The sequence below is a fragment of the Rhipicephalus sanguineus genome, chromosome 5 (assembly GCF_013339695.2).
Source record: "Rhipicephalus sanguineus isolate Rsan-2018 chromosome 5, BIME_Rsan_1.4, whole genome shotgun sequence".
Taxonomy (NCBI): Eukaryota; Metazoa; Arthropoda; class Arachnida; order Ixodida; family Ixodidae; genus Rhipicephalus; species Rhipicephalus sanguineus.
In genome coordinates this window covers 33,023,585-33,049,420 of record NC_051180.1, presented here as the reverse complement: position 1 = coordinate 33,049,420, position 25,836 = coordinate 33,023,585, and the positions used below count along the sequence as shown (strand labels likewise).

The 25,836-nt window shown below is 44.5% G+C and overlaps 1 protein-coding gene across 1 annotated transcript; it reads right to left on the bottom strand.

The window, feature by feature from the left end:
* Nucleotides 1–116: 116 nt before the first annotated feature.
* Nucleotides 117–5,366, bottom strand: LOC119392813 (uncharacterized). Its single transcript, XM_037659766.2, has 3 exons — nucleotides 5,267–5,366; nucleotides 1,721–2,023; nucleotides 117–477 (listed from the first exon to the last, which is right to left on the bottom strand). Exons 1-3 carry the CDS (start codon nucleotides 5,306–5,308, stop codon nucleotides 322–324), a joined length of 501 nt encoding a protein of 166 aa, XP_037515694.1. The 5' UTR covers nucleotides 5,309–5,366; the 3' UTR covers nucleotides 117–321.
* Between the last annotated feature and the right edge of the window lie 20,470 nt (nucleotides 5,367–25,836).

Below are 25,836 nucleotides of genomic sequence, written 5' to 3'. Positions count from 1 at the left end.
TCATTACCAGGCAGGTCACAACCGTTCGAAACGAAACATGAAAACCGGAGCGCGTACGTTCTGCACTGTCAGCATTTCTGATTATCGCCATAGTATATGAATACCTAATATTTATTCGCGAAACAATTATAAACTTTTTTCCTCATCTATGATGCGCCTAGTAGCAGCCAGCTAAAGAATATTTCATTCGTTACATTGACGTTTCAATTTTCATGCACGTTGTAATTTTCGTCGCCGCTTGTGTAGCCTGAACGGGCTCCTGTACACGTGCGTATAAACGCATGCCACAACTGAAACAGACGACCAACTCAAGCCACTATACTACGCGGTCGCTTTTATTGCCGACCGCTGGCCGCGCATAGCAGAGATGCCGTGTTTGACTCGTGCGTACGCGCTACCAGCGCTGCACGGCCAGTAGATGTCGCGCTGCATGTCGAAGAACGCCCAGCCATCGGTCATGTTCCCGTAGCGCTTTGCCTGAAAAAAAGAAAAGTCACAGTTTTGTCGTAAGAACGAAGCAATGAATGCGACAGTAACGAATTCGAATGTAACACTAAGTAAGGCTAGCAGCTAACTCCTTTAGGATCCGATCTGGCGTAACTGTTCTAACCTTAGGATCCGCTCGATCTGTTTAATATTATCAGGGGTTTCACGAGCGAAGTGCTTCTGCTGCTGTCTGTTGCTTAAACGCGAAGCATTGAGAGCACAAAACTTAGAAGGGTATGAGCCTTCTAATGGCCTTAGTCGAAAGAGCGTGCGCGTCCGCGCCCTTTCGATCAACATTCACAGTTGCTGCCTGAGCAACGCATCATCCCGCCCCCCCCCCCCCCCCCCCCCCCCCCGCCCCCATTGCCCCCGCCACTGGCCTTCCTTCATGCTCCTTCGCCCGACGGAACCGGCCGACGCGTTTCATCGCTGCTTGATCCGCGGCCGTCTGCAGCCTTCGCCGGCTTTCGCTCGAAACACAGACTATACGACGCGCCTAGACCAGGCCCGGCGAGCCGCCGCTGCCAGTGGGACTCTACAAGAGGGCTCCACCCGGTATTAACCACAAACTCTCATTTTAAAATAACGTTTATGCTCTCTCTCTCTTTCTCTCTCTCTCTACGACGCACGGGGCAATGTAATCGATTCCGACTTTATAGGCTCATGATGGTGACGGCAAAAACGTGGCCCGCCAATGCCAATCAATCATTTAAGGGAGGCGCCAAATCAACCCCTATCTGTACTCACTCGGACCTGTCCCGTGATTGTGCAATGCGCAAGCTTGTGGTCATGCAGGTTTAGGACGATAATGGCGGCCGAGGACTCCTGGTGTTGCATTGAAAGTGCGCTTTACTTCCCACTTTTGCCCTCGTAAAGCTTGGGACCAAACGTAGGCCGTCGTGAATATCATGTCATTGCTTCATTTTCAACTATTAGTTAATTTGCGAAGCTTGATTTCTGTTGCACCCGTGCAATGGTAGGGGGCTGGGCACTGAGGTGAAATAGTGCCCTGCGCCCTTCTCCTAATGGATAAGAACCCTGTGCACGCCTGTGTTATCACCTCTGCTCCCTTGAAAGAATTTAGGCGATTGAAACAAACAACGAACCAAACAAATAACCTCGCTAGATAGCTCACTGATTAACTAACAAAAAGCCAACTAATCTATATAAGCAACCAGTTAACTAACTAGCTAATTATCTAACTAAACTAACTACATACTACTTTGTTTCTTACCTTGTCATCGAGCGAGTTGACACTCTCGAACACCAACATGTAGCCACCCTGCGCATCGCGGTAGGTTATAGACTCTGACATATCGTCCGGCCAGTACTGGGACTGCAGGGTGCCCACAGTTTCCCGACAAGTAGAGTCGATGTCCGCCACGAAGAAGCGATTGCAGTTCCTCCTGCGGGGACCGATGCTGGGCGAATCCTTGGCGCTCACATAGGTCATCACGGCCATGGTCGACGAGAAGAACACTTGCAGGCCATCGACCTGGAGCTCCCGTAAGTGTCTCAAGGCCACCTCGGCTGACTCCTTTGGGTGTAAGCGATCCTTTGTTAGTAAGGAGAAAGTGAATACCACTTCATATTTGAATTGAAATTCTAAGTACGGCTGATATTTGATATCGGGGCATTCGCAGCACTACATATAGTCTCTTGGAACGTAAGAATAAGTATAAGCTCTTCCCGCAAAACCTCGCCGCGCTTGTCAATCACCTGTTCAGGGAGTCGTGCAAGCTGGTTTTCTTTCGAGACAAGCATTTTTTCTGTGCTAACGTAAATATCGCATGTCGAAAACTGAAGACTCGTCGTTCCTGCATAAAATATGACCTTTGGCTAACCAGTGATGTCAGAATCTCTGACGACATATGCCAGGGCGTTCGAGTTTTTCACTTAAAACCAACGATACGAACATGTGTCTGTATTGGGGCACCGACCATTTGAATCATGCATAAAACGACTGACGTCACAGAAATGAGCAAATGTGATTGGATGGAGCCGTCTATGCGAAATTTTCAGGGAGGGACAATGATGGCTGTGGCTTGAGCTTGTATTCGTTCTTAGGTTGTAACTTGTAACCGACGATAGTACTACAGCAAGAGATAGCAATATCATGCTAGCTAAGTAATGGCATTTGACAAGAACAAAATGAAAAGAGACGTCTCGCTTGAGTGCCAGTGTGTCAGCATCATTTCACTGAAATGCTGTTACGGGGGTGAGACCATTATTATCAAAGGTTTATAGGGAACCGTCTAACTGCGCAGTAGATTCTGAACATGTGCTCAATTGCAACAAGAAAAGCATCTCAATAAAAATAAGGACACTCGTACAAGTAAATATCACGATATTAGCGTAGCAGCAAGAGACAAATAAAAAAAAAATCCGGCAGATCCCACGCACTGTGGGAATCGATGTAATGCGAAGCATGCAGCAGAGAGCTGCAACCACTCCCTTGTGTCTCATTGAGCAAATGGAAGTCATTCATGTCACGACGTCTAGGTGACTATACACGACATGTTTGTCATGCATGCATGCATTTGCAATATTTTATATAATGAAAGGCATCTTCTGGAATATACAATGCATGACCTGTCATTTATGTTCGTCACGTACTCATGTCACGTCATAATAATTTTGGTGTATATCCAGTTAATGAAACGGCCGAATGCGCACCAAGACAGTGTCGTGTAAATCATGCCGTACATGACATGCATGTTATGATTTGCGGTTTAGGACCTGTCACTTATGTTCGACATACAGTCACGTTTTGGTGTATATCAAGCTAGGGAAACGGCCGCGAGCGCACCATGAGCGTTGCATGTAAATTTTGCTGTACATGAAATGAATCCCATGATTGTCATGCCACCACCTGCCATTAGTGTTCATCATACAGTCTCATCACGCAATACCAATATTGGTGTATGTCAAGCTAGCGCCACGGCCGCGAGCCGACCTTGAGCGTGGCATGTAAATCATGATGCATATCGAATGCATGTCATGATTGTCACGTTACCACCTGTCATTTGTGTTCGTCGTACAGTCACGTCATGCAGTACCGATTTTGGTACAAGATAGCGAAACGGCCGCAAGCGCACCATGAGAGGGGCACGTATGTCATGGCGTACACGACATGCATGGCATGATTTTCATGTTACCGCCTGTGATTTATGTTCGCCATACAGAAATGTCCCGTCGTACTACTTTTGGTTATATCCATCTCATTAAACGGCCGCTAGCGACCCGAGACTGTCATGAAAATCATTCTGTACATGACATGCTTGTCATGATTTGCACGATAGGACCTCTCAATGTTAGTCATGCCCTCTTGTCACGCCATACCAATATTGGTATAAATGAAATTAACAAAACGGCCGCAAGAGCCCCAACACCGTTACATGTAAATCATGTTGTTCATGACATGCATGTCATGATTTTCATGTTATCACCTGTCATTTTCGTTCGTCAGAGAGTCATGTCATGCCATACCAATTTTGGTATATATCCCATTAACAAAACGGCTAGGAGAGCACAACGTCGCACGCGGATAGATAGATAGATAGATAGATAGATCGATAGATAGATAGATAGATAGATAGATAGATAGATAGATAGATAGATAGATAGATAGATAGATAGATAGATAGATAGATAGATAGATAGATAGATAGATAGATAGATAGATAGATAGATAGATAGATAGATAGATAGATAGATAGATAGATAGATAGATAGATAGATAGATAGATAGATAGATAGATAGATAGATAGATAGATAGATAGATACGCTCAAAGTCGCAGAAGTTCGCAAACAAATGTTTTGCATTTAATACGTAGATTATGTCCACTTTTGACAAGCGGAACGACGAGACATCAAAATAAGTTTCACTTGTAACTTCAAATAATATGCACTGTTGGTACACTTCGGATTGAGACCATGTCTCGCAGGAGTACAGCGGCTCCCGTAGAACACGCAGAAGGATGTCTAAAGAGATTAGAAATTCGTGAACACGCGGTTTCGCTGGCTCCAACGGCAACCCGTGTTCATAAATTTTCGTGCCTTCAATATTCTATCTTCGTCTGAACTTCTGCCTTAGAAGCATGCCTAGGGATGTATGTAGCCGAAGCGCTTGTGTTTGAAAGCGTCCGAACTGCAAGTCCTCTATATAGAGAGTACAATGGATCATGGTAGATGCTAACTTGTGCTGGTTGGGCAATCTAAAACCGCCTCCAGTAGGTAGGTATTAGTCGGATACTTGGTTTGTTAACTAAGAGTTTCTCCAAGAAAAAGTGTTTCGGCGCAAAGCACTTAAAAGATGCGCCTACATCATCTGTTTCAGCTTATTTAGGCCATCTGCAGGATGAGGTACTCTCCAAATGATCTCCACCTTACCCTCTCCTGTGCGAGCTGCTTCGATTATATCCCTGCGAACTCAAATTTCGTCACTCCATCTACCAACTCTCTGCCTTCCTCGCCTGTGAAAAAGAGAAATACGAAGACGATACGCGTACATATAGAAACACGATTACTGAAAGTGTTTTCCTATCGTGCGCAAATTGAACAATTTTAAAGGCATCGCATATAGACGGAACTTACCTGAAGTACGAGTTATGTTTTATCAATCTAGTTATTGCTGAGTAATATTTAAAAAAAACGCAAATGATCACACCGTACAACCCCGTTTTCGAGAACACGATTAGTATACAAGCCTAGACTAACAAGCGATATATGTAAGTGGCACCTGAATCTTAACGGTACCGATTTTGATTTGGCACTTACGAAATTCGGTACATCGCCGATTTCTTTTCCTTGGCTGATCATGTAGGCGTAACAAGCCCTGAACTTGGCAGTCAAAGTTATGTGGGTCTGTATGATGATGATGTCGATGGACCTAAGGGTTAAAAGAAATATCAACATTTCACTGCATACTTTCCCTGTGTAGAAATGTCAGAGGCAAGACTAGAACGACACTTAACCGTTCAAGTCAAGTTTGTCGCTTTTTAAAAGTTCGTCATATTACTTACCGTGTGCTGCCTGGAAGTTTCGCAAACGCCTCCGCGTTTTTTGATGTGACGAGCCACAGGCCGAGGAAGGTCATGGAACCTTTGCTAAGCCCTAGAGCGGACTTTAAGTGCTGAAACATTGATGTAGAAAGGACGCTGTTATTGGCGACGCATCCGCAACAATGTATCAGTTATAGGCATTTAAGAAAACAGGCAGCTTTGTCCCGACACTATATGCGATCAAAGCGTGCTCTTACCAACCTATTAGTAAACGACAGCTATGTACAGCGCAATCAGTCGATCGGATTTCCTGTATATTGTGAGCATAAAGCAAAACACACAACACACACCACACACACACACACACACACACACACAACACACACACACACACACACACACACACACACACACAACACACACACACACACACACACACACACACACCCACACACACACACACAACAACACACACACACACACACACACACACACACACACACACACACACACACACACACACACACACACACACACACACACACACACACACACACACACACACACACACACACACACACACACACACACACACACACACACCACACACACACCACACACACCACACACACACACACACACACACACACACACACACACACACACACACACACACACACACACACACACACACACACACACACACACACACACACACACACACACACACACACACACACACACACACACACACACACACACACACACACACACCGACACACACACACACACACACACACACACACACACACACACACACACACACACAACACACACACACACACACACACACACACACACACACACACACACACACACACACACACACACACACACACACACACACACACACACACCACGCACGCACGCACGCACGCACATGCGCACGCACACACCCACGTACGCACTCGCACACGCACGCACAGACCCACGGACGTAAACACACAAATGGCGCCATAACGGGGGAAAATTTAGGGGGAAGATTCCTAGTTAACAATTTCTGCAAGAACAAATGTAGCATAGACACTAATTTGTTTCGGTGGCTGTTGTGAATGTTGCAATTTTACGCGAAGTTAGCCATGGGCCACGGGTTACACCTAGACTTCATCGCCCTGTAGCTTAACTTGGGTTGAGTGCTTCAATTTCCGACAGACACACAAGAGGGTGAGGCTAATATGCTGGTGCGAAAATTTGCCTTCAAACATAAAAGTGGGAATGGACTGACATGCCTTGCTATATGGCTGTGCGTATGAAAAACCGCACGTTACTTTTCTTTGTTTTTCATAAGTATAATCTTAACACACAATGTTCTCGTCCAGAATACTTAAAAAAACCCACACACAGCCTATGTAGCTGCGGCGCATCACAATATTTGTGGCCATACGGTAGATATTCTGCCCATTTTCTGTTCGCTTTTTTTTCGCATTTGTAGATAGATCATACATATACAGGGTATATGTATGATCATATTATTGTAATACTTTAGATTTTATTTTATTTCAGCATATTGTTCACAACTTTTAGAAGAGACATTATTCAAATTGTAGTCATTATTGGGTTTTTTTTGGTACAGAACTGTCATTTTTCATTGTTGTTGGTACACAATTATCGCCCACCGCAAGCAGGGTACGACGATAACAGAGAATGCAAGCCTACTGAGACTGCAGCGTGTTCAAGTCTATCGCGTCGTCAAACCGTTTCCCGAGCCAAGCGGCATCAGTGACCGGCAGCGAAGCGAGAATGCATCAAATTGCTAAGTAGCTCTGGGAAAGGAACGGGCACAAAATCCCTCCTGATTATATCACGGTTATACTGAAAATTTTCCAAAAGCGTCTTCAAGCCTAATAATCTGTTGTTTACGATTGTGTTCTTAGGGAACATCTGTGCTCACCTTCACCACTGTTGCAAAGTGCTTTACGTGTAAAAGCAAGTTGACCGCGTTGTGAAAAAACGACCCATATTAACGCGATAGCGTTAGAGAGCTCGTTTCGCAGAAATGCCGCCGTCGGTGTCGGCGTCGTTACGTCGCTTGTGAGCGAAAAATCGTCCGTGACTGAAAAATCGAGAAATATCCAAATAAAGTAAACAATAAAAACCTTCGGTCCCATTGAGGATCGAACCCGGGCCGTTTGCGTGGCAAGCAGGTGTCCTACCAAAAGGCCACAATGTTACTTGCAACTGCTTCGGGAAAAAACAGTACATAAATGCCATGTAGTGGAAGGAGTCTCGTTAAAGCATTTTGTTCGGCAGGTGTCACGACGGAAATGAGCCCATTCGGCGCTTTGTAAGCGCATTGGCGAGGCCATCAAACTACATTGTTTTTCGCGACGCTATGCTTCGAAAAAAGCCGGGATAGTGCAGCCATCGCCGCTAAAAACACACACGAACTTTCAAAGAGCTCCAAAAATAGACAACCATGTCCGTCTAGTGGAAAACATATCAAGCCAATGTCTCCTTTTATGGCCTCCGAGATGGCAGGCGCCCGACGTCCCCGCCATCCCGGAGGCCATGCTCCTTTCTAGAGGCGGCGTTGATCAAGCAAACAGCAAACATTAGATAATGTGCTGCCATCTGTGATACATTGCGAGAAATATGTCTCGATGTGCTGCCATCTGTGATACATTGTGAGAAATATGTCTCGACTCTAGCACAGGGAAGTGCTTTAGATCGAAAACCTGTACCAGTTCCTGTACCATTACTATAGATACATAGCGCGCGCGCGTGTGTGTAACAACAGACATTAATAAGTATGCACTTAGTGATTGAAGTGCGCACTGGGGGCCGGATTTCGCTATCGCATTCATCTCATAAAGGCGAAGCTTAAGGGTCCCCCAATTTTTGCCAATAAAATGGCAGTCACCTCGAACGTCTTTCCGAACACGTCGTCCTGTTGCGAGAAGTTGTGATTGAAACCAAGCATGCCGAGAGCGAGCACCTTGTAGTCTGAGACCAGTTCGTACAGCTTTTGCGGTATGTTTGCCAGCTTTCGCATCGTTCCTCCGTGTTCGCTGGCCTTATACGAAGAGAAGCTCACACCTCCCATCGTCTTCTCAGAGTGAGCGATCGCCTGCGACGTGGAAACAAGCGTATGCTGATAAGAATACCCGTGATGAAAGTAAGCAGTGAAGCCCTCTTACAAAGTGCTTATGTCATAGAGTTTCATGCCGTACGAAACTGTATGATCTATGCAAACTATCTTGAAATGCAGAGTTCGTAAAGTTCAGAGTGACACGATCTATCGTTGTGTGTGTGTGTGTGTGTGTGTGTGTGTGTGTGTGTGTGTGTGTGTGTGTGTGTGTGTGTGTGTGTGTGTGTGTGTGTGTGTGTGTGTGTGTGTGTGTGTGTGTGTGTGTGTGTGTGTGTGTGTGTGTGTGTGTGTGTGTGTGTGTGTGTGTGTGTGTGTGTGTGTGTGTGTGTGTGTGTGTGTTTACAAGAAAACTACAGCAATTCATCACGGCAATGAACGACAAACATGAGGTCGACTAGCTGTAACATTGCATTGTAGGAACCGACTGCGTGTATCAGATTTACTAGGTGGGAAGAAGTGCGGATGGAAAAACAGGTAACGCGTGCAGCCCAGATCCCCAGTCGTTTATCGGACTCTAGGATATTCAAACGCAATGAAGAAAACGTAATTTGCTCTGTTAATAATAAGTGCTGGTGTTTTAAGCGCCAAAACCAAATATGTTTATGAGGCAAGCTGTTGTGGGGGATTTAGGAATAATTTCAACCACGTGGGGCTTTAAGTAGTGCCTAAATCTAAGCACAGGGGGTCCTTTGCATTCCGTTTACACAGAAATGCGGCGGCCGTGCATGGGAATCGAGTCCGCGCTCTCGAGCCTAATTTTTTTCTGTAAGATGTTGCATTAGTAAGCTTGCGGGCATATGTAGGGATAAATGGAGATGGCTCGTGCCTTTTTTCTGCCATGAGCTTGACTAAGCTCGTAAACATAAAATGATGAAATGAGCGAAAGCCAGAAAGGACAATGCCGTCAATGAGAACCGTGGGCACTTACTTTCTTAAAAACATCCCACGCGTGACGTCCTCGGACAGGTTTCAGGTCTTCACCGACTACGGCAAGCTCGGAGAAGATGGCGTAGTCGCATATGCCATCGGTGATGGGGTCTTCGATGGTGAGCGTCTCGCCCACAGTGCAGATCATCGGCTTCATCGTGGTCGTGGCTGGGTACAATCAAACGCGCGTTTTGAACGCTCATAAGGCTTTCCGGTCTCAATCACATTCTAATCACGGACGATGTTTCTTAAGGCAAAGTTTTATATGCTTCATCAAACGCGAAAAGTGACCGTCGGTGTCGGCGGCGTCAAATGAGTTAGGGAAAAATCATCATCATGTGATGACGTCACCCAATGCGTCATCATGACGTCACATGTGGAGACATGTTGTGACGTCACTGTGACGTCACATGACGTCATCACTTGGTCCGATTTGGGCCTATCACTGGGCCTATCACTGCAGCCAGGCCCGTAGCCAGGGGGGGGGGGGGGGCTAGGGGCCCGTCCCTCTTCACCCGAAATTTTGGTGAAGCAGGTGTTTTTACCAAAAATAAATAATAAAAAGAGGTGTTTTTCTCACACAGTCAAGGTTTTCACCAAGTGCCCCCCGCCCCTCACGAAAAGAATTCCTGGCTACGGGCCTGACTGCAGCACCACATGAGGTGCAGTTTAGAGTCAGCGCTAGTACGGTAGGCTCCTCGCTCCTCTTTCGTCCGTCGTTCCCGTGCGCGCTGTACATTACGCGTGATGAAGGTGTATCAACTCGCCCAAGTTGCTATATTATTGCAGGCGCGGAAAGCTTCCAATTCCCCCGATACCGAAGGCAGTGCACAATAACGTTGGGTGAGTAAAACTTGCGAACAGGAGCAACAGAATCGACATGGAAGGAAAAAAAAATATTGCTTTCGCCTTCCAGTCGTCTTAAGATGTGCATTAGGGACCGTGGGACATTCTCATTTATACCGTAGAGCATACTGGGGCCAATAAAAAAACACTGCTTATTTGAAATTGACGCAGCAGTACGCGAAGAACGTTCAACACTGTACAATAACATAAGACTGATCTTTTAGACTTACTGGTCGTTGTCGTAGTGATTGTCGTAGTGCTTGTCGAAGTGCTTGATGTCGTAGCAGCTTGTGGTACCACCGTGGGTTTCACGGTGATGATGTTCACGGTGAGTCTCGTCGCGCTCTCAGTCTTCATGGTCTGCTCTGTGACAGCCTCGATCGTGTCATCAAGCTCTGTATATTTCAAAGGAAAAACAAGAACCCGCCGCACAAGGACGCGGGATAGTATTTATCAGATTCGTTCCTGATACAATGCTCACTTGTGGTGGTAGCGTTTTTTTGTGAAGCTGTTTTATTGAAAGCTGGGAGAGCTACACGAGCGTTTTTCAGCCCACCATAAATTGTGTTTGCTATTCACGATACCCAGACACGGAGACCCTTAGAGTCCCGCGCGACTGTGCACGAAGATGTCTCGGGAATGGAAACACCTAAAGGGGTCATAAACCACCTTCACAGGTAATGATCCAATGACCTCAGTATTGGAGTTTACTGCCTCTCGAATTGATTTCCGCAAATATTTCTCCAATCCGTCAAGAACGAGCGGAGTTACGGGGGCCCACGCTCTCAGCGCTTTCTCTCTCTTCTCGTCCCGACGAGAGCACTGGAAACTGCACGAGGGAAAAATTACGTCAGCGCGCGTCATGAAACGCGATTGCTGTTTCGCTGTGATTCGCATACGGGAGTGTGGCTACCGTGTAAAGTTAGAAGACTGACAAGTGCGGCGCGGGCAAGTGGCGGCACCCTGTGGCAAGAAGCACATTTGATCCGAACGCCGCTCTCAATTTATCTGGGCTATCGCCCAATGAGGATGCTATGTCTTTGGCGACGCGAATAAACAGATACGCGACTTCAACTGACAGGCGCCCCGCCCACTGACGAGGGTGAGAACCGGGCTCTGTTTGAATAGAGGGCGCCTGAGAAAACAGCAACCTCGCGCTTCGCTTGTAGCGTTTACGCGACGTGCATGACTGCAATATTTCGCTGAGCAGTTCGTAGCCGTGTCAGCTTTCCGCAGGATGTGTTTTTTCAACAAGCCCAAGGGGTGCCTTATGACCCCTTTATCTAAGAGACTGTATCGAGGCTCGAACCATTTACTTGAAAAAGAGAAGAACAGAGCATAAGCGCTGCAAGCTCATTAAAAAGCGGCACTGAAAGCTTTTCTTTGCATATAAGCGTTTCATGCGCTGAGGGCGTCCATTTCTGGCAGTGGCTATACATAGCACCGATTCTTGATTTCACTGTATAACTTTCTAGACAACAAATCTGGCATAGAATACAAGTGTGAGGGTAGTGGAGGTGGGCGTGCGTGTATACCGATTCGTTGTATGATGTTCAGTGTGTGAGCTATTCGGCAAGGCAGACCATGACTACAAGCGAGGCAGCAGTACCTGCATGTCGAATGGATCACAAGAAATGTATTGCTTCATAACACAAAACTTGAGAACGATCTGTGATATGGGAGAAAATGTGCTCATGCTATATGATAAAAACGCTTGCTGTAAGATACGTCAGTGTAATATTAAATTTGTATACACGTCAAGAATTACTTCTGAGCGAAGTTTACCGCCGTTCTTGCGAAGACTCACCACTTATTTCAGGTTCTTCATTGTCTGCAAAGAAGAAAAGCAAGGGGTAGGCAGTTTAGGTGGCTATACGAAATTGTGCGGCAGTTTAAGATCTGGGATGACGTGAAGCTTAACCTGGCAAGTCCTGGTTCTATTGCACCGCCCGAGACGTCAATCTACTCTTTAAATTCCGAATGCAATATGGCGCGCAGAGCGATGGTCACACGATATATCTTTAGGTGTCTTTGCAAGGGAAGGTATCAGCTCTAGAATACTTATTTTCAAAATCTTACTACAACCAGACAGAAGGAAAGTTTAGGGACTGTACTAGGTTTTCGACCTAAGCAGAACAGATGTTTCTATGGAAGGTGGAGGGCGTAAGCTATCAGAAAACAAGTTTATCGACCCTACGACAGCTTTTAAGTGGGACAACGTTTCAGAAAGTCGGGCGCGAGCTACGTTTTGGTTTGTTCGCCAGCTGTTTAAGATACTATCATAATTATACAGTGCTTACTGGCCAACAAATGGAACATACGGATGTTCCAGTGTATACTTACGGAATACTAAGATCAGGATCACCGTCACAAAAAAGAACACGAGAAGTCCTAAAAATAGCCCTTTCAGGACCATCAGCGTGACAGACCTGCGAAAAAAAAAAAACGCTTTTATCAAAGTGCAGTGTTCCGGGCAGATTATGTCACGAAGACACTGAAAAGCACGCAGCTATTAAAAGCTTACGTTACGAGAAGAGCTCGATAATGCAGTTAAAACTTCGTGTGTCTGGGCAGTTCATTAAAAAGGAAGTATACGTCTCTCCGCGCGTAACTTGATATCCATGCAGCGTTCCAAGATGACGTCACGGCATTTATTTATTTTTGAAACAGACTCACAGCCACAGTTGTATTGGATTACTGTAAGGAATACAAATGGTGATCATACTTACCTGTTCTTTTCGTCTAAAACAAAGAAATAAAATACCTCAATAATATTGCTTACAGCCGACTCAAATATCCGTACTTTACATTATATCTGATACAACGTCAGTGGGTGAAGCGATTTTTAATCGACGTGTTATGTTTCAGGCACTTCACTTCTGCCGAGAAAAACCTCGTAGTAATCCGTCATAATTAGTCTAATGTTCGAGAGTGCTGAAGCATTTATCAATGTTGCACTTTAAGTGGCGGAATTTCCAGTATCTTCTCACATGCAATATGTAGAACGCGTAGTAATAAAAAATTAAAGTCGTTAACACGCAGTTTTTGTATGCCTGCTTCCGATATTGGACTTTTCTATAACAATTAATACCTGCATTAAAAACGGCCTGTCAACTCTCTCCATTTGTGCATTTTACGTTTTAAACAACGCAACCCTAACCAAATTAACGTGAGTCAATTCAGAGCTATATTATTACTTCGTTAGCGCGTGTTTAGATAGGAGAAAGTGTGCGAATAATTCGGTTAACGTTAAAGGGGCCCTGCAACGCTTTTTGAACTTACTGAGAAAACGTCGCCTATCTGTAGTCAAGGCTCCAGTGAACATATGAGCCAAATATTGCACGGCATATCCTGTTTGTAAAATACAACAGAATATGTATTGGCGTGTTTCGGGGCATGGCATGCTGTTGTTAGTCTGCCGTCTGTCGCGTGGCTCTGTTGGGGGCTTGTTATGTTAACATGTTTCTGCAGCGCTACAAAAAATTTCTCGCGTTATTTCAGGCACATTTCTGTTATTATATCTCGGTGCCTCTTGTGACAACACGTTTTCCTGCGGCACTACAATCTTTTGCTGTATTATTTCTGCTCTTTTTGGTAACAATGCACATGTGACAGATCCCACTTTGTTGGCACGACAAAAGATGCCACTGGCTCAACAGAAAAGTCTGTCTCCGCGTCAACAATCTGTATAAACTAGAGAGAAATCTTGTTATAACAGCAATTTCTGTTGTCCTGGTGGCAAGTTCTCTAATCATTTTCATCTGGCAATACAATTTCGCTCCAAAAATCCAATAATCGCTTCCACTTTCCATCGCAATGTCCCCCAGCAGGGAGCGCGCTTGCTCACGTAGCAAGCGAAAGGTATTCGCTGATTTCACAAAATGCACGCCAGTAAACGATCTCGGAGGTCGAGCGTGCGTCGCCTAGAGGTACGGCGGCGTCACGCACTGGGTACCGTCACTCGCCAGCGTGTTGCGTGTCGGCGCCCCATGGCTATCCTATGATAACACGGATTTGCAGCGCTCGTTCAATTGGAGTACATTCGATTGATCACATTTACGCAGCCCATAGCTCTGCAGTGCTTAAATAAAGAAAATTGAGTCATTTCGCAGTACAATTGAAATATATTTAACCAATCTTTCTTGGGGATATATCTTAAAAAGTACTTACCTCCCCAGAATGTGTCGAAGCTTGTAAATTTCCCTGTAACTGTTTTAAGAGTGCCGTTTAGAGTAAGTTCTACATCATCTCTGCAAGCAGTGTCTGCATGATAACATATGTTACAACCAAAAGGTGGCGCACAAAATCATTACATCATATATTAAGGCTAACTAGTTTCCAACGAAGGCAAGCTTTTCCTAAATAATTTCCAACCATAATTCATAAATTAAGATTAAATGTGCATCAGCATACTTGCTTTAATTATTTTCATTATAATACGTATTGACCCATCTCATCGGTAGGTGCGTGTTAAGGGTTCTATGCTGTGTGAACAGAAGGGCAGCTTCACATTCTCTACACTTTTTTTTTAGGCATTCATATCAAAGTTTACTTGGAGGACACGCTGGCTAATTGTTACGGTTCCTTCTGCCTCCGCCCTGCCTAGAGGGCTCCTCGCGGTTTTTCGCGCTGCCCTGCCAAACCAAATACTGGCCTCTTCGCATAATTAGCTACAGAATATTTTTTCAATTGCTTCGACTGCTCGTTGTAGTCAATACTTACTTTTAGGTACAGGCGCTTGCATAGAGAAACATTCGACTGGAACGAGCAAAGCATGAAATAATGCAATAGCAGCGCGTGCCTCCCCCGCCGAAATTTAATCAATTGTTCGGTTCGTCTACAACGGTTTTCAATGGAAAAACACATTTAGGCACATTTGGAATTCAAGTGAAGAAACATCGAGCATTTCCGGAGTGTGAATTTTGCTTTGCCCTAATTAAGATGGTTATTGGTCAAACACGGATAACGCAGAGTCAGGAAAGCAATGCTCCTTTCTGGTGGCGGGGGGCGGTACCGTTTCTTGCAGAAGCGAATTAGACTTTCTCAAACATCGTCAAAGCACTGGAACAGTTTATGGTCCTCTGTACTTTAATGCACGCTGAGAGATGGCAGAAGCCATTTCAATGAAGTCAAGCATTAGCCCAATTACTGCCAATATAAATGGCAATCACGGAGAATGGGCTCGCGGGTGACGACTGTCACGGATCCCAATATATTGAGGGGGATGTGATTTATTTATATAACTGGACATTGAGAACTCTAATTTAAAAAAAAAACCTGGTGACAACCCTAATCTTTCACAAAGGTGTCTGATAGTGGCCCACGAACGTTGGTAATCGTGTGCAATGGTGTATTCCTTGTGTTAACGTTGTTTTTCGTCAGAGTGCCGAAGCGGATCCCAGAGGCCACGTAGAAAGAAGCGCGTGGTGGGGGTCTGGTCCGCCAGGTGCCGCAGCGATCTCAGCTGCTTACAAGAAAGCCATCTGCACTTTGAAAGAACTCATTCATTTACTTTTCAATAATTATCCTGAGAGTTAATTGCCCTGAAGTAAACTTATGCCCGGATATCCTATGTATTCAGTGTAACTCCTAACTGCAACGAGAACCATGGTTCTTGAACCAGTTTTATTTTCAGAAGGCTATTTCTCAATATTTAGGAATCCGGAAGTAAGTTCTCGACCGGAAGTACTTGAAAGATAAAGGAGAGACACTCGTTGCCCGAGCGCATAATAAGTTAAATTAATAAAGAAGCATATTTAACAAAGTGAGATTAGAGCAAATGAGGACGGACATGAAGACGAGGCAGACAAGGACAGGCGCTTGTCCTTGTCTGCCTCATCTTTGTGTGCGCCTTTATTTGCGCTAATTTCGCTTTGATAAAACGCAGGACCAACTAGCCCAGCAGTATGTCACACTGCAATAAAGAAGCCGACAGGTTACTCACTCAGCAGCTGCGGTGGTCGTGGAGGAGGTGGCAGGGGCTGTGGCGTTATAGGCTGAGGCAGGTTTGGCTCAGCTACCGCTGTCATTAGATAAAAATCAGGACGCGGCGCCGTTGCCAGGGGCGTGTTGGGTGGCATGTTGCCGGCAATCGGCAGGTCCTGTTGTGGCGGCGGTGGAAGAGGCGGCACGTAGGACTCGGCAGCAGGGGCAGCGTGTATGTCGGGTGGCATGTTGCCGGCAGTCGGCAGCGCCTGCTGTGGCGGCGGTGGAAGAGGCGGCACGTATTTCGCATCAGCAGGGGCAGCGAGGGTGGCAAATCCAGGATTCAAAGGAGTGACCGGCTGCATGGCGAGACAGGATACTTGGGTCTTTGTCAAGTGAAGCGGATGGCACAGGCGCAGCCAATGAACACTTCTCTCTCTTCGCTACGTGCTCGTAATGCGTGGCACGCGGCAGCGATGGCATACGCGACGTCAGGGATGTATTGATGATGATAGTAAGGGTGAAGGTGCCAATTACCGACATTGTAAAAGGAAACCACCCATATTGTTAAGTATAGATAACTAACTGTTGGGGCTTAGCGTCCGAGAAGCATGGTATGATTAGATAAGTATAGTCGGTAACAACCTACGAATGAACGTAAGCTACGCCCGCAGCCGTCGATGCCCCATCCAATGCCAGTCGCTTCTTTCCTTGACATCAAGCACCTTTCGCGAATTTTAGGTAGGTGATCTTGTTCTTGTTCTTGTTCACCTCTATCTGTGGCGTATACACCTTTCTGTGGGGGATCGGTCAAGAATTGAGTGGTTTTATCAAATGATATGGAATTTAGAAAGAGGGAGGTTACAGAATAGAAATTTTCAGCAAAGATTCCGGCATCACTACTCGGGGAAACGTAACATTTTAGGTAGAAACGGCGATCTTTTAATTATTACTATGCGTAGTATTTACACCAGCAGCGAAAAAGTATTCAGGATCAGATGTCTGGCAGGCGTGCTGCATTTCTGAGAGTGGAGCATGTATTTGCTCTTAGGTTGCAATATAGTAATGAGACTATAGTCATGTAGACTATAGTAATGACTATAGTAATGAGACTAATGACAATTGGGAGAGATGGCATGGTTTGTTATTTCACAACGGCGCCACGGAACTGTGTTCATGTGCTTTCTGTTGTTCTTGTCTGATCCCGTGGCGGCGCTTGTGTTCGTGTTTTACAGCGAAAGCTGTTATGAGATCATTTCACCAGCCGTTTTTGGCGCCGTAGTTGTCCGCCGCCGCCGCGCTGCCGCCGCCGCCGGTGTCCGTAACCAGTATCGCTCGAAATAAGAAAAAAATTCCAGGATGGAACGAGGTTCGAACCTGGGCCCTCTGCGTGGGAGGCCCAGTATTCAACCTCTGAGCTATGCCGATTCTGAAACTGCTTTGCAAAAAGGTCCTATACAGGCTTCACGTCGGAAAGGAGCCACATTAGCATATGCAATATAGCGTGGTAGAAGAGTAAAATAAGCACCAAGCGTCGCACAACGCGAATTCTGTAACCAGGCGTCATACAATGCGAATTGCGCAATGAGTACGTTGTTGAATGCTTCCAACCCATTACAAAGGGCTCTGCCATAATTATTCGTCGTCATCAGGCACAGCATCAACAAAGTGCGCATAATGCCTTACATGCGTTTAGCAGGTACCACAGCTCTCCGTAGAATGACGAAAAATGGCACAGTGCCTGCTGCATTACTTCTCAAAAATTACAATGATTTATAGCGTAGTGGGTTCCTCGCAAGTGCACTTGTATTGGTTGCCAAGGAAGCCCATAAGCGCATTATTCATTTCCTCGGGGTCTCAGTAAAGTTACAATGATTTAGAGCCTAGTGGGTTCCTCGCAAGTGCACTTGTATTGGTTGCCAAGGAAGCCCATAAGCGCATGATCCATTTCCTCGGGGTCTCAATAAAGTTCTGACATGATCCATTTCCTCGGGGTCTCATAAACCCGTCTCTCTCCCACGTCAACGTATGTTATACAGCATTGCGGGAGAGGGAAATAGCGACCGGGTGTCACCCAATGCAAATTACATAACTGGTGGGCCGTTTAAAGCTTCCAACCCATTACAAAGGCCTGAGCCATAATTCTTCATCGTCATCAGTCGTCGCGTCAACAAAGTGCACATATTGCCTTACAGACGTGTAGCTGGGGCCTCGCTTCTCCGCAGAATGACGAATAAAGGCTTAGTAGGTGCTTCCCAACTTCAATAAAATTGTGATTTATGGCGCAGTGGGTACCTTTCTAGTGTGCTTGTATTGTAGCCCCAAGAGAGCTTACAACGGGATCTAGAAACGCCGCTCTTCTAGCTTTCGCTGTGGCTGTGCTGCGGTTTCAGCGCAGGCCTGGCGTTTTTTTTTTTCTTGTATGTTTTTTGTCTTATTCCGTGGATTCGTTTCGTTATAATGAACTGATTGTTATCCAGAATCAAAATGCGGGGCCGACAGATGGAAATAACCCTTTGGAATAAAATTCAGGTGAACCCGACTAATGCGTTTATGGATCAGGTGAGTTTTATTCCACGTATTATAGTTCTTCATAAACTGCCTGCCTCTGCTACTTAGTGCTCCTAAAACCCACCTTGCGCTACCTATAAGAAATTTATTATTCATTCGCGAAGGTTTCTTTAAGTATCAGTTATTCATTTTGATAAACATTTTCTGTCACATAAAAAGGCACACGTCTAAGTTGCTGAAGCGTGCCATGGGCCACGAAAAACGCGCGAGGTTTCCTAGAAGAAGAAGAGACAAACGAAGAAGCTGATTTAATGTATTAATGAGCTCAATCCCCAATTGCCAGGATGTCCAGGTGTATGTTTATGCCGACGATATTGCATTCTTCGCGGCTGGCAGTGATATTAATTCTCTATATCAGAAATTACAGAGATATATGAGTATGCCAGAGGTATGGCTAGAGACAATTTGCATGTCCTTAAATGTAAATAAAAGTGAATTGTTGATATTTCCGATCGCAGATCCCATCTCAATTTCAATATTTTATAAACAAGAGCTTATTCCACTGGTTGAGTCGCTAAAATATTTGGGTATCGTTTATAATGGGTCGCTAAACTGGACTCCACACAGAGAGTATTGCATCTAAGGCATAACGTGCCTTAGGCATACTACGCTGGCTGAGCAGCAGACGATATGGACTGTGTAGGGACACATCGGTGATGGTATATAAAATGTACATGCGCCCAATATTAGAATTTGGGTGTGTCTTGTTCTCGGGTGGCCCTGCGTACAAATGTAAGCCTGTGGTTACGCTGGAGCGAGAAGCCTTGCGATTGTGTTTGGGACTCCCTATGTTTGTAGCAATAAATGTTCTGCATCAGGAAGCGCGCTTGCCAACATTGCCTTGTCGATTCCGCATCCTGACGGGGCAGACATTTTTAACATTTTATAGCTTTCCGTTAAGACGATCTGAACATGCTTTTATAAATGATCCACACTCCTTTTTTCTTGCTCATTGGCCACGTTTTCATACACCACAGATTATCTTTGTTCAGAAGCAACTAGAGAGGCTAAAGGTAAAAATTCGAGAAGTGCCTGCAGAAAATGTGCCAAGTCAGAATCTTAAGATAGAATTCGATGTGATTTTCCCCCCTAAGCCTAAATTTCTATCATAAAGGGTGTTAAATAGCCGGCTGCAAGATTATTTTGCACACACAGGAACTAAAATTATAGTAGCCACAGATGCTTCAGTAATTGACGAAAAGGCAGGCGTAGGTATTCACTCCCCTTCGCTTGGCTGGTCATTTTCATTAAGAGTGCCGGACTTCACCCCTGATTTTGAAGCGGAACTCTCGGCAATTATACTAGCGCTGCGCAAGCTAGCTTTGAATGACCACTGCGCAATAATAACAACAGATTCCGTGTCAGTATGTACGTCTCTAACAGTTTCATCAAAATCAATTGCCTTAAAGACGCTCCTTATGCTAGTTCCTCCACAGTTGAAGCTCTTAAAATTATTATGGGTACCAGGCCAACCTGGATTAGAAAGAAGTGAAATGGTCGACATACTAGCGGGAGTGGCAGTGAACGGTCCAGTACTTTCGGTCCTTCCTGTAGTGCCCAGCATAACTGCGATTAGGTATAGGAAGTTTTCCCTTCGTGCAGACACCATTGAATCAATAACTTCATAGACATAATTTAGACATTTAAAATTTCCGTGGAAACTCCAATGGTATCAAGCTAGACAATTGGAAGTAATATTAACTAGATTACGATGCCGAGTGCCCCCATTGAGTCTATATGCACACAGGGCTGGTCTGGCGATATTTTCCCAGTGTCAATTTTGTTGAGAAATCGGATCAATAGAGCACTATTTTTTATGGTGTCGCCGCTATATCTCACAAAGAAAAAGACTTCTTGAAACTCCATGTGCTAAACTAGGGATAATCTTAACAATAGGAGCTATACTCACCTTCGGTGCTTCGGCTTTGGGCTTAGCCACAGGAATGCTTTTGATGCTGTTAGTGAAACAAAACGATGCGTTTTTAAATTCCTAATTGCTAAGGTATTCCGATAGTAGCAATGAATCAATAACAAAAAATCAAGAAAAAAGAATAAGACGTTTGGTAACACATTAATTTCATTATTCTAATTTCTAGTTAGGATGAGTAGTCTGGTCTGAATGTACAAATAATTATTGCACTCGTTCTATTATATGTTTGATTGTCTTTCGTGTTTAATCATAGGTTATAACTTTAAAACTTCATATCAACAATCCTTGGCCAATCCCCCAGAGTGGGTATGAGGCATGTCTAGACGCACATCATCATCATCATCATCATCAGCTGATCATTCTGCTTGCTCCCTTGCCTACTCTGGGGGTGGCCAAAGTAGCGGCTACTGATATTCCTTTCTGATAGGTGTTTCTCTAGAGTCAGAATTGATTAGTGAGTTATTTTTTGGCTAGTAAGACCAGAGAGATGCCGTTTTACTCATCCGGGCAAGGGGCCTTCCTCTGGTCTGCTTCTATTCCTCCGCAGGAGTTACCAGTAGACCTGTTTCTACACAATGGAATCTCAGCTGTGCCTGTGTCCCTTGTCCCAAACAACGAATGTGTCATACGGATGAAGAATCCAAAAGTGATCCAGGCGGAGCTGAGATCAGCTACAGCTCACTTCCACAGCATCACAAAGGTCCGACAGTTCGGCAAGGGTGGCATTCTCTGCTTCTCGTCTGACCAGCTCTGTGTTCGAGATTTGCTAAAATGCTCGGTATTCGCGACCAATACAGTAAGCGCCTTTATTCCACCCCACCTAGCTGCGTGAAAGGACGTGTTCGGGGCGTCGATGCCGACATGACACCAGCTGAATTACTAGAGATGTTTCCCGAGGCAAGTGCGATCGCAGCTTATAGGTGTGGACAAGTTGCAGATACGAAGAAAGGCCCAACTGAGGTCGTGATCGTTACATTAGCCGGGTCGAGTGGCCCAACTGAAATCAAGGCGTGGCCCCTAATATACAGAGTGGAACCGCTGTCGCCTCGTCCCCTACAGTGCCTAAAGTGTTGGCGCTACGGTCACACAGTGAAAGGATGCAGGTCAGCTCTCAGATGCCGAATTTGCGATGAGGCGCACAATTCACATGAATGTAAAATTAATGAAGAAAAATGCTGTCTTTGCCATGAAGCGCACTGCGCTGATAACCCAGATTGCTCGGCCAAGGTATGGGAAATACAAATTCTTGAAATTGTCGATCGAATAAGATGTTCTCGAAAAGACGCCATTGCTGAAATTCAGGCTAGAACGCAGGAGTACGCTGGTGCTGTAGCCCGCCATAACATAGCAATGGAAGCATCTCTTTCCCTGTCCATTGCGGACATGATCGAAAAGGCTATGGAAAAGGCTATGTAACGCCTCGCTACCATTATTTGTGAGTCCTTGTCACATATTATAGCCAACCAGATGGTGCACGTATGCGACATGTCGAGGGATATGGGCAGACTTTCACAAAATACTGAGTCTACGCACCTAACACGTGAGGCCGAATCTGAGATAACTGCTTCGAATGCAGTCTGCAGGGTCCTCTCGTGGAGGCATCCAGAGGCAAAGTGATGTCGTACCGGATGGTAATCAGGATTCAGATGATATAGACATAGATCTCAATTCTCTAAAGCTTTCAAGATTCCCTACCTCCAAAACATCTGGTTCACCAAAACCTTCGAAAAGCAAAAAATACCAGAAGGACAACCTCTCCAGAAGCGATTTTCTAAAAGAGAGTATTCTAGATAAGGCTGTCGCCAACTCTATTCTGTCGAAATCATAGGGTCCCTGAAAAGTCTGCATTGAAACTGCCGATATATTCACTGAGCTATAACAGATTTGTTGTATTTGTCTTCTAAATTCACTCCATACATTATTGCATTGCAAGAAATTTAATTTTCCGCACATCATTCGATTCACTTAACCAGCTTCCGATCGTTTCGTCTAGACCGTTCAGCCGAAGGTGGAGGTACAGCATTCTTTATCAATAATAAAATTAGTTTAAAGGCCAAATTTTCGTACAAATGCATATCCAAAGAATGCGAAATTTTCGCCTTAGACATTACCTTGCCAGGATGCCTACCTTTCTCTTTAGTAAACGTCCATTTTTCTGTGGGCGTACAAGACACACGAAGTTCCGATATGGCTGTACATTCATGGTGTAAAGAAAAAAATTCTGGTTGGAGATTTTAATTCCCACCACACGTGTTAGGGTTTTACAACTGATCAATGTGGCCAACGATTGTGGGTCTATAGACAACAATTTATCGTGCCCCAACGCTAGAACACCCACTTTTATCCGAGATCGATTCCGCTCTGCCTTAGATTTGTTTTGTAAGCTCGACAAGTTCTAGCATTTCGTGGACAGCCCTGGACTGTGCCACCAACAGTGACCAGCTGCACATAATGTTTGAGATTGCCTGCCCTATAATACCATCATGTTCTCACGTCCAAGTTGTTATAAATTATTCCAAATTTAAAAATGACCTAAAAGCAACTTTAGCTTCTCCCTCTGAAGACAGCGATGAAACTAAAGCTATGAAATTAAGCGCAGTAATTGAAAGAACATACAAAAAAGCAGAGTTTACTATTCATTCTGCCAAGAGGGTGCCTTATGGTCCACGGTAGAATACAGATTGCTCACGTGATCACAGACGACGACATGCAGCTTGGAAGCAGCTAATTCATAATCAGTCCCGCGAAAATTGGCGAGACTACAAATTTATTGCGGCTGGATTTAAACGCACGGTGGCCCAAGCTAAAGAAGACTATGACAAAAGACATTTCGATTTTAATTCCAAACCTAAAATTGAAAAAGCGTTATTTCGTTATATGAGATCTCGCAAAATCCTAGCGTCTCCAGTAAATACTGATTATGAAAATCTATCGTCGGAAGAAATGACAAAATCTTTAGAGTTAATTAGTTAAGGTCTAGAAAGTAGATTCTTTTTGACTTTGCCGAACAACTGGCAGAAATCTACCATAACGACTGACTTTGAAATTGTGACACTGTCCGAAGTGTCAAAGGTGATTAGTTTCCTTCGTCTGCTCCTGGTCCTGATGGAATCATAGCGCCTATGATTAAAATGTTATACAAGTTATTACCTGGTGACGTCCTCAATCTGATAAACTATTCTTTAAACAACGCCTGGATACCTTGTGACCTAAAAATACCCAAGGTAATTCCCATACTAAAAAAGCAAGGGTTAGGTTTTAACATAGAAAACATGAGACCCATATTTCTAACGTCTAAGATGATCGAACTTATAGAGAGGGTCCTAAATGACAGAATAAATATCTGGATGGCAGACAAGCCAATAATAAAACCAAACCAAATAGGTTTTTGTAATGAGTGTTCAATTTGGTGTGCTCATGCTGATTTAGAGAGTCGAATACGGCTTGCCCGAAAAAGAAGGCATTACGCTGCTCTTGTCACACTTGACATAGCTGAAGATTATGATAGCGTTGAGCACTCCATTTTACTGAATGCACTACATAGCTTAAACTTTCCACAATATATTATTGAGTAGGTATTAGAATTCTTAAAATAAAAGGAGTTTTATTGTGTTAAGGATGGATGTTGCTCATCTAAATTCAAACAGAAACGCGAAGTTCGTCAGGGGGCAGTCCTAACCTCCGGTATTATTCAATGTACTGATGATCTCCATTCCAACTGACCAGGATGTCAATGCCTACATTTATGCAGACGATATCGCGTTTTTCGCGGTAGACAGTGACATTTACTCATTACATCAAAAATTGCAAAGATATAATAATACCCTAGAAATTTGGCCGCAGTCGATTTCATTGTCGTTAAACATCAGTAAAAGTGCGCTCTTGGTTTTTCCCATAGCAGATTCAATTTCAATTTCCGTATCACATAAGCAGGAACCTATTCCACAAGTGGATTCTATCAAATATTTGGGCATGATTTATAATGAAAGACTTAATTGGAGTCCACACATAGAATATATAGCAGCAAAGGCACAACGGGCGTTATGCTTATTGCGTAGGCTGAACAACCGAAAATACGGGTTACGTGGAGACACTTTGTTAATGTTGTAAAAAATGTACATGCGCCCAATATTGGAATTTGAGTGCATATTATTTTCGGGCGGCCCAACTTATAAAACAAAACCTTTAGTTCTATTGGAGCGTGAAGCGTGACGAATGTGTATGGGACTCCCAAAGTGTGTGGCCATTAATGTTATGTATCAAGAAGCACGCCTTCCAACATTCCTTTGTCGATTCTGCATCGGAACGTTGCTAACTTTCTAAAAATTTTACAGCTTACCAGCTAGAACATCTGAATACGCCTTTATCAGTGACCCCGACTTCTTTCTTGCTCAATGGCCACGATTTCATACACCCTAAATCATTTTTGTTCAAAAGTAACTGGACAGCATTAAGGTGGACATTAGAACGGTAATTGAAACTAATGGCTCACATCGTAATATTACGATAGAATATGATGCAATTTTCCCCCGAAAATCTAAGTTCCAATCGCTCAGATTTTTGAATAACAGGTTAAACGACTACTTCGTACATGCAGAAAAAAAAACATAATAGCCACAGATGCTTCTGTGAATAATCATAAGGCAGGCGTAGGAATATCTTCCGATTTGCTTGGCTGGTCATTCTCAGTGAGGCTGCCAGATTTTACTCCTGTTTTGAAGCTGAGCTCATGGCTATTATTTTGGCGTTTGGAAAACTGCCTTCAACCGAAATTAGTGCAATCATCATAACAGATTCTCTTTCGCTATGTACAGCGCTTACAGATTCAGAACAATCGTGAGCCCTAATGACTTTGCGCGCATTAGTACCGCCATAGCTGAAACTCCTGAAATTATTTTGGGTCCCAGGTCACTGCGGGATGCAATTAAATGATGTGGCCGATTCTTCAGCCCGGGCTACCCTTGATGGAACTATAATTTCGGTACTCCTAGAAATAGAA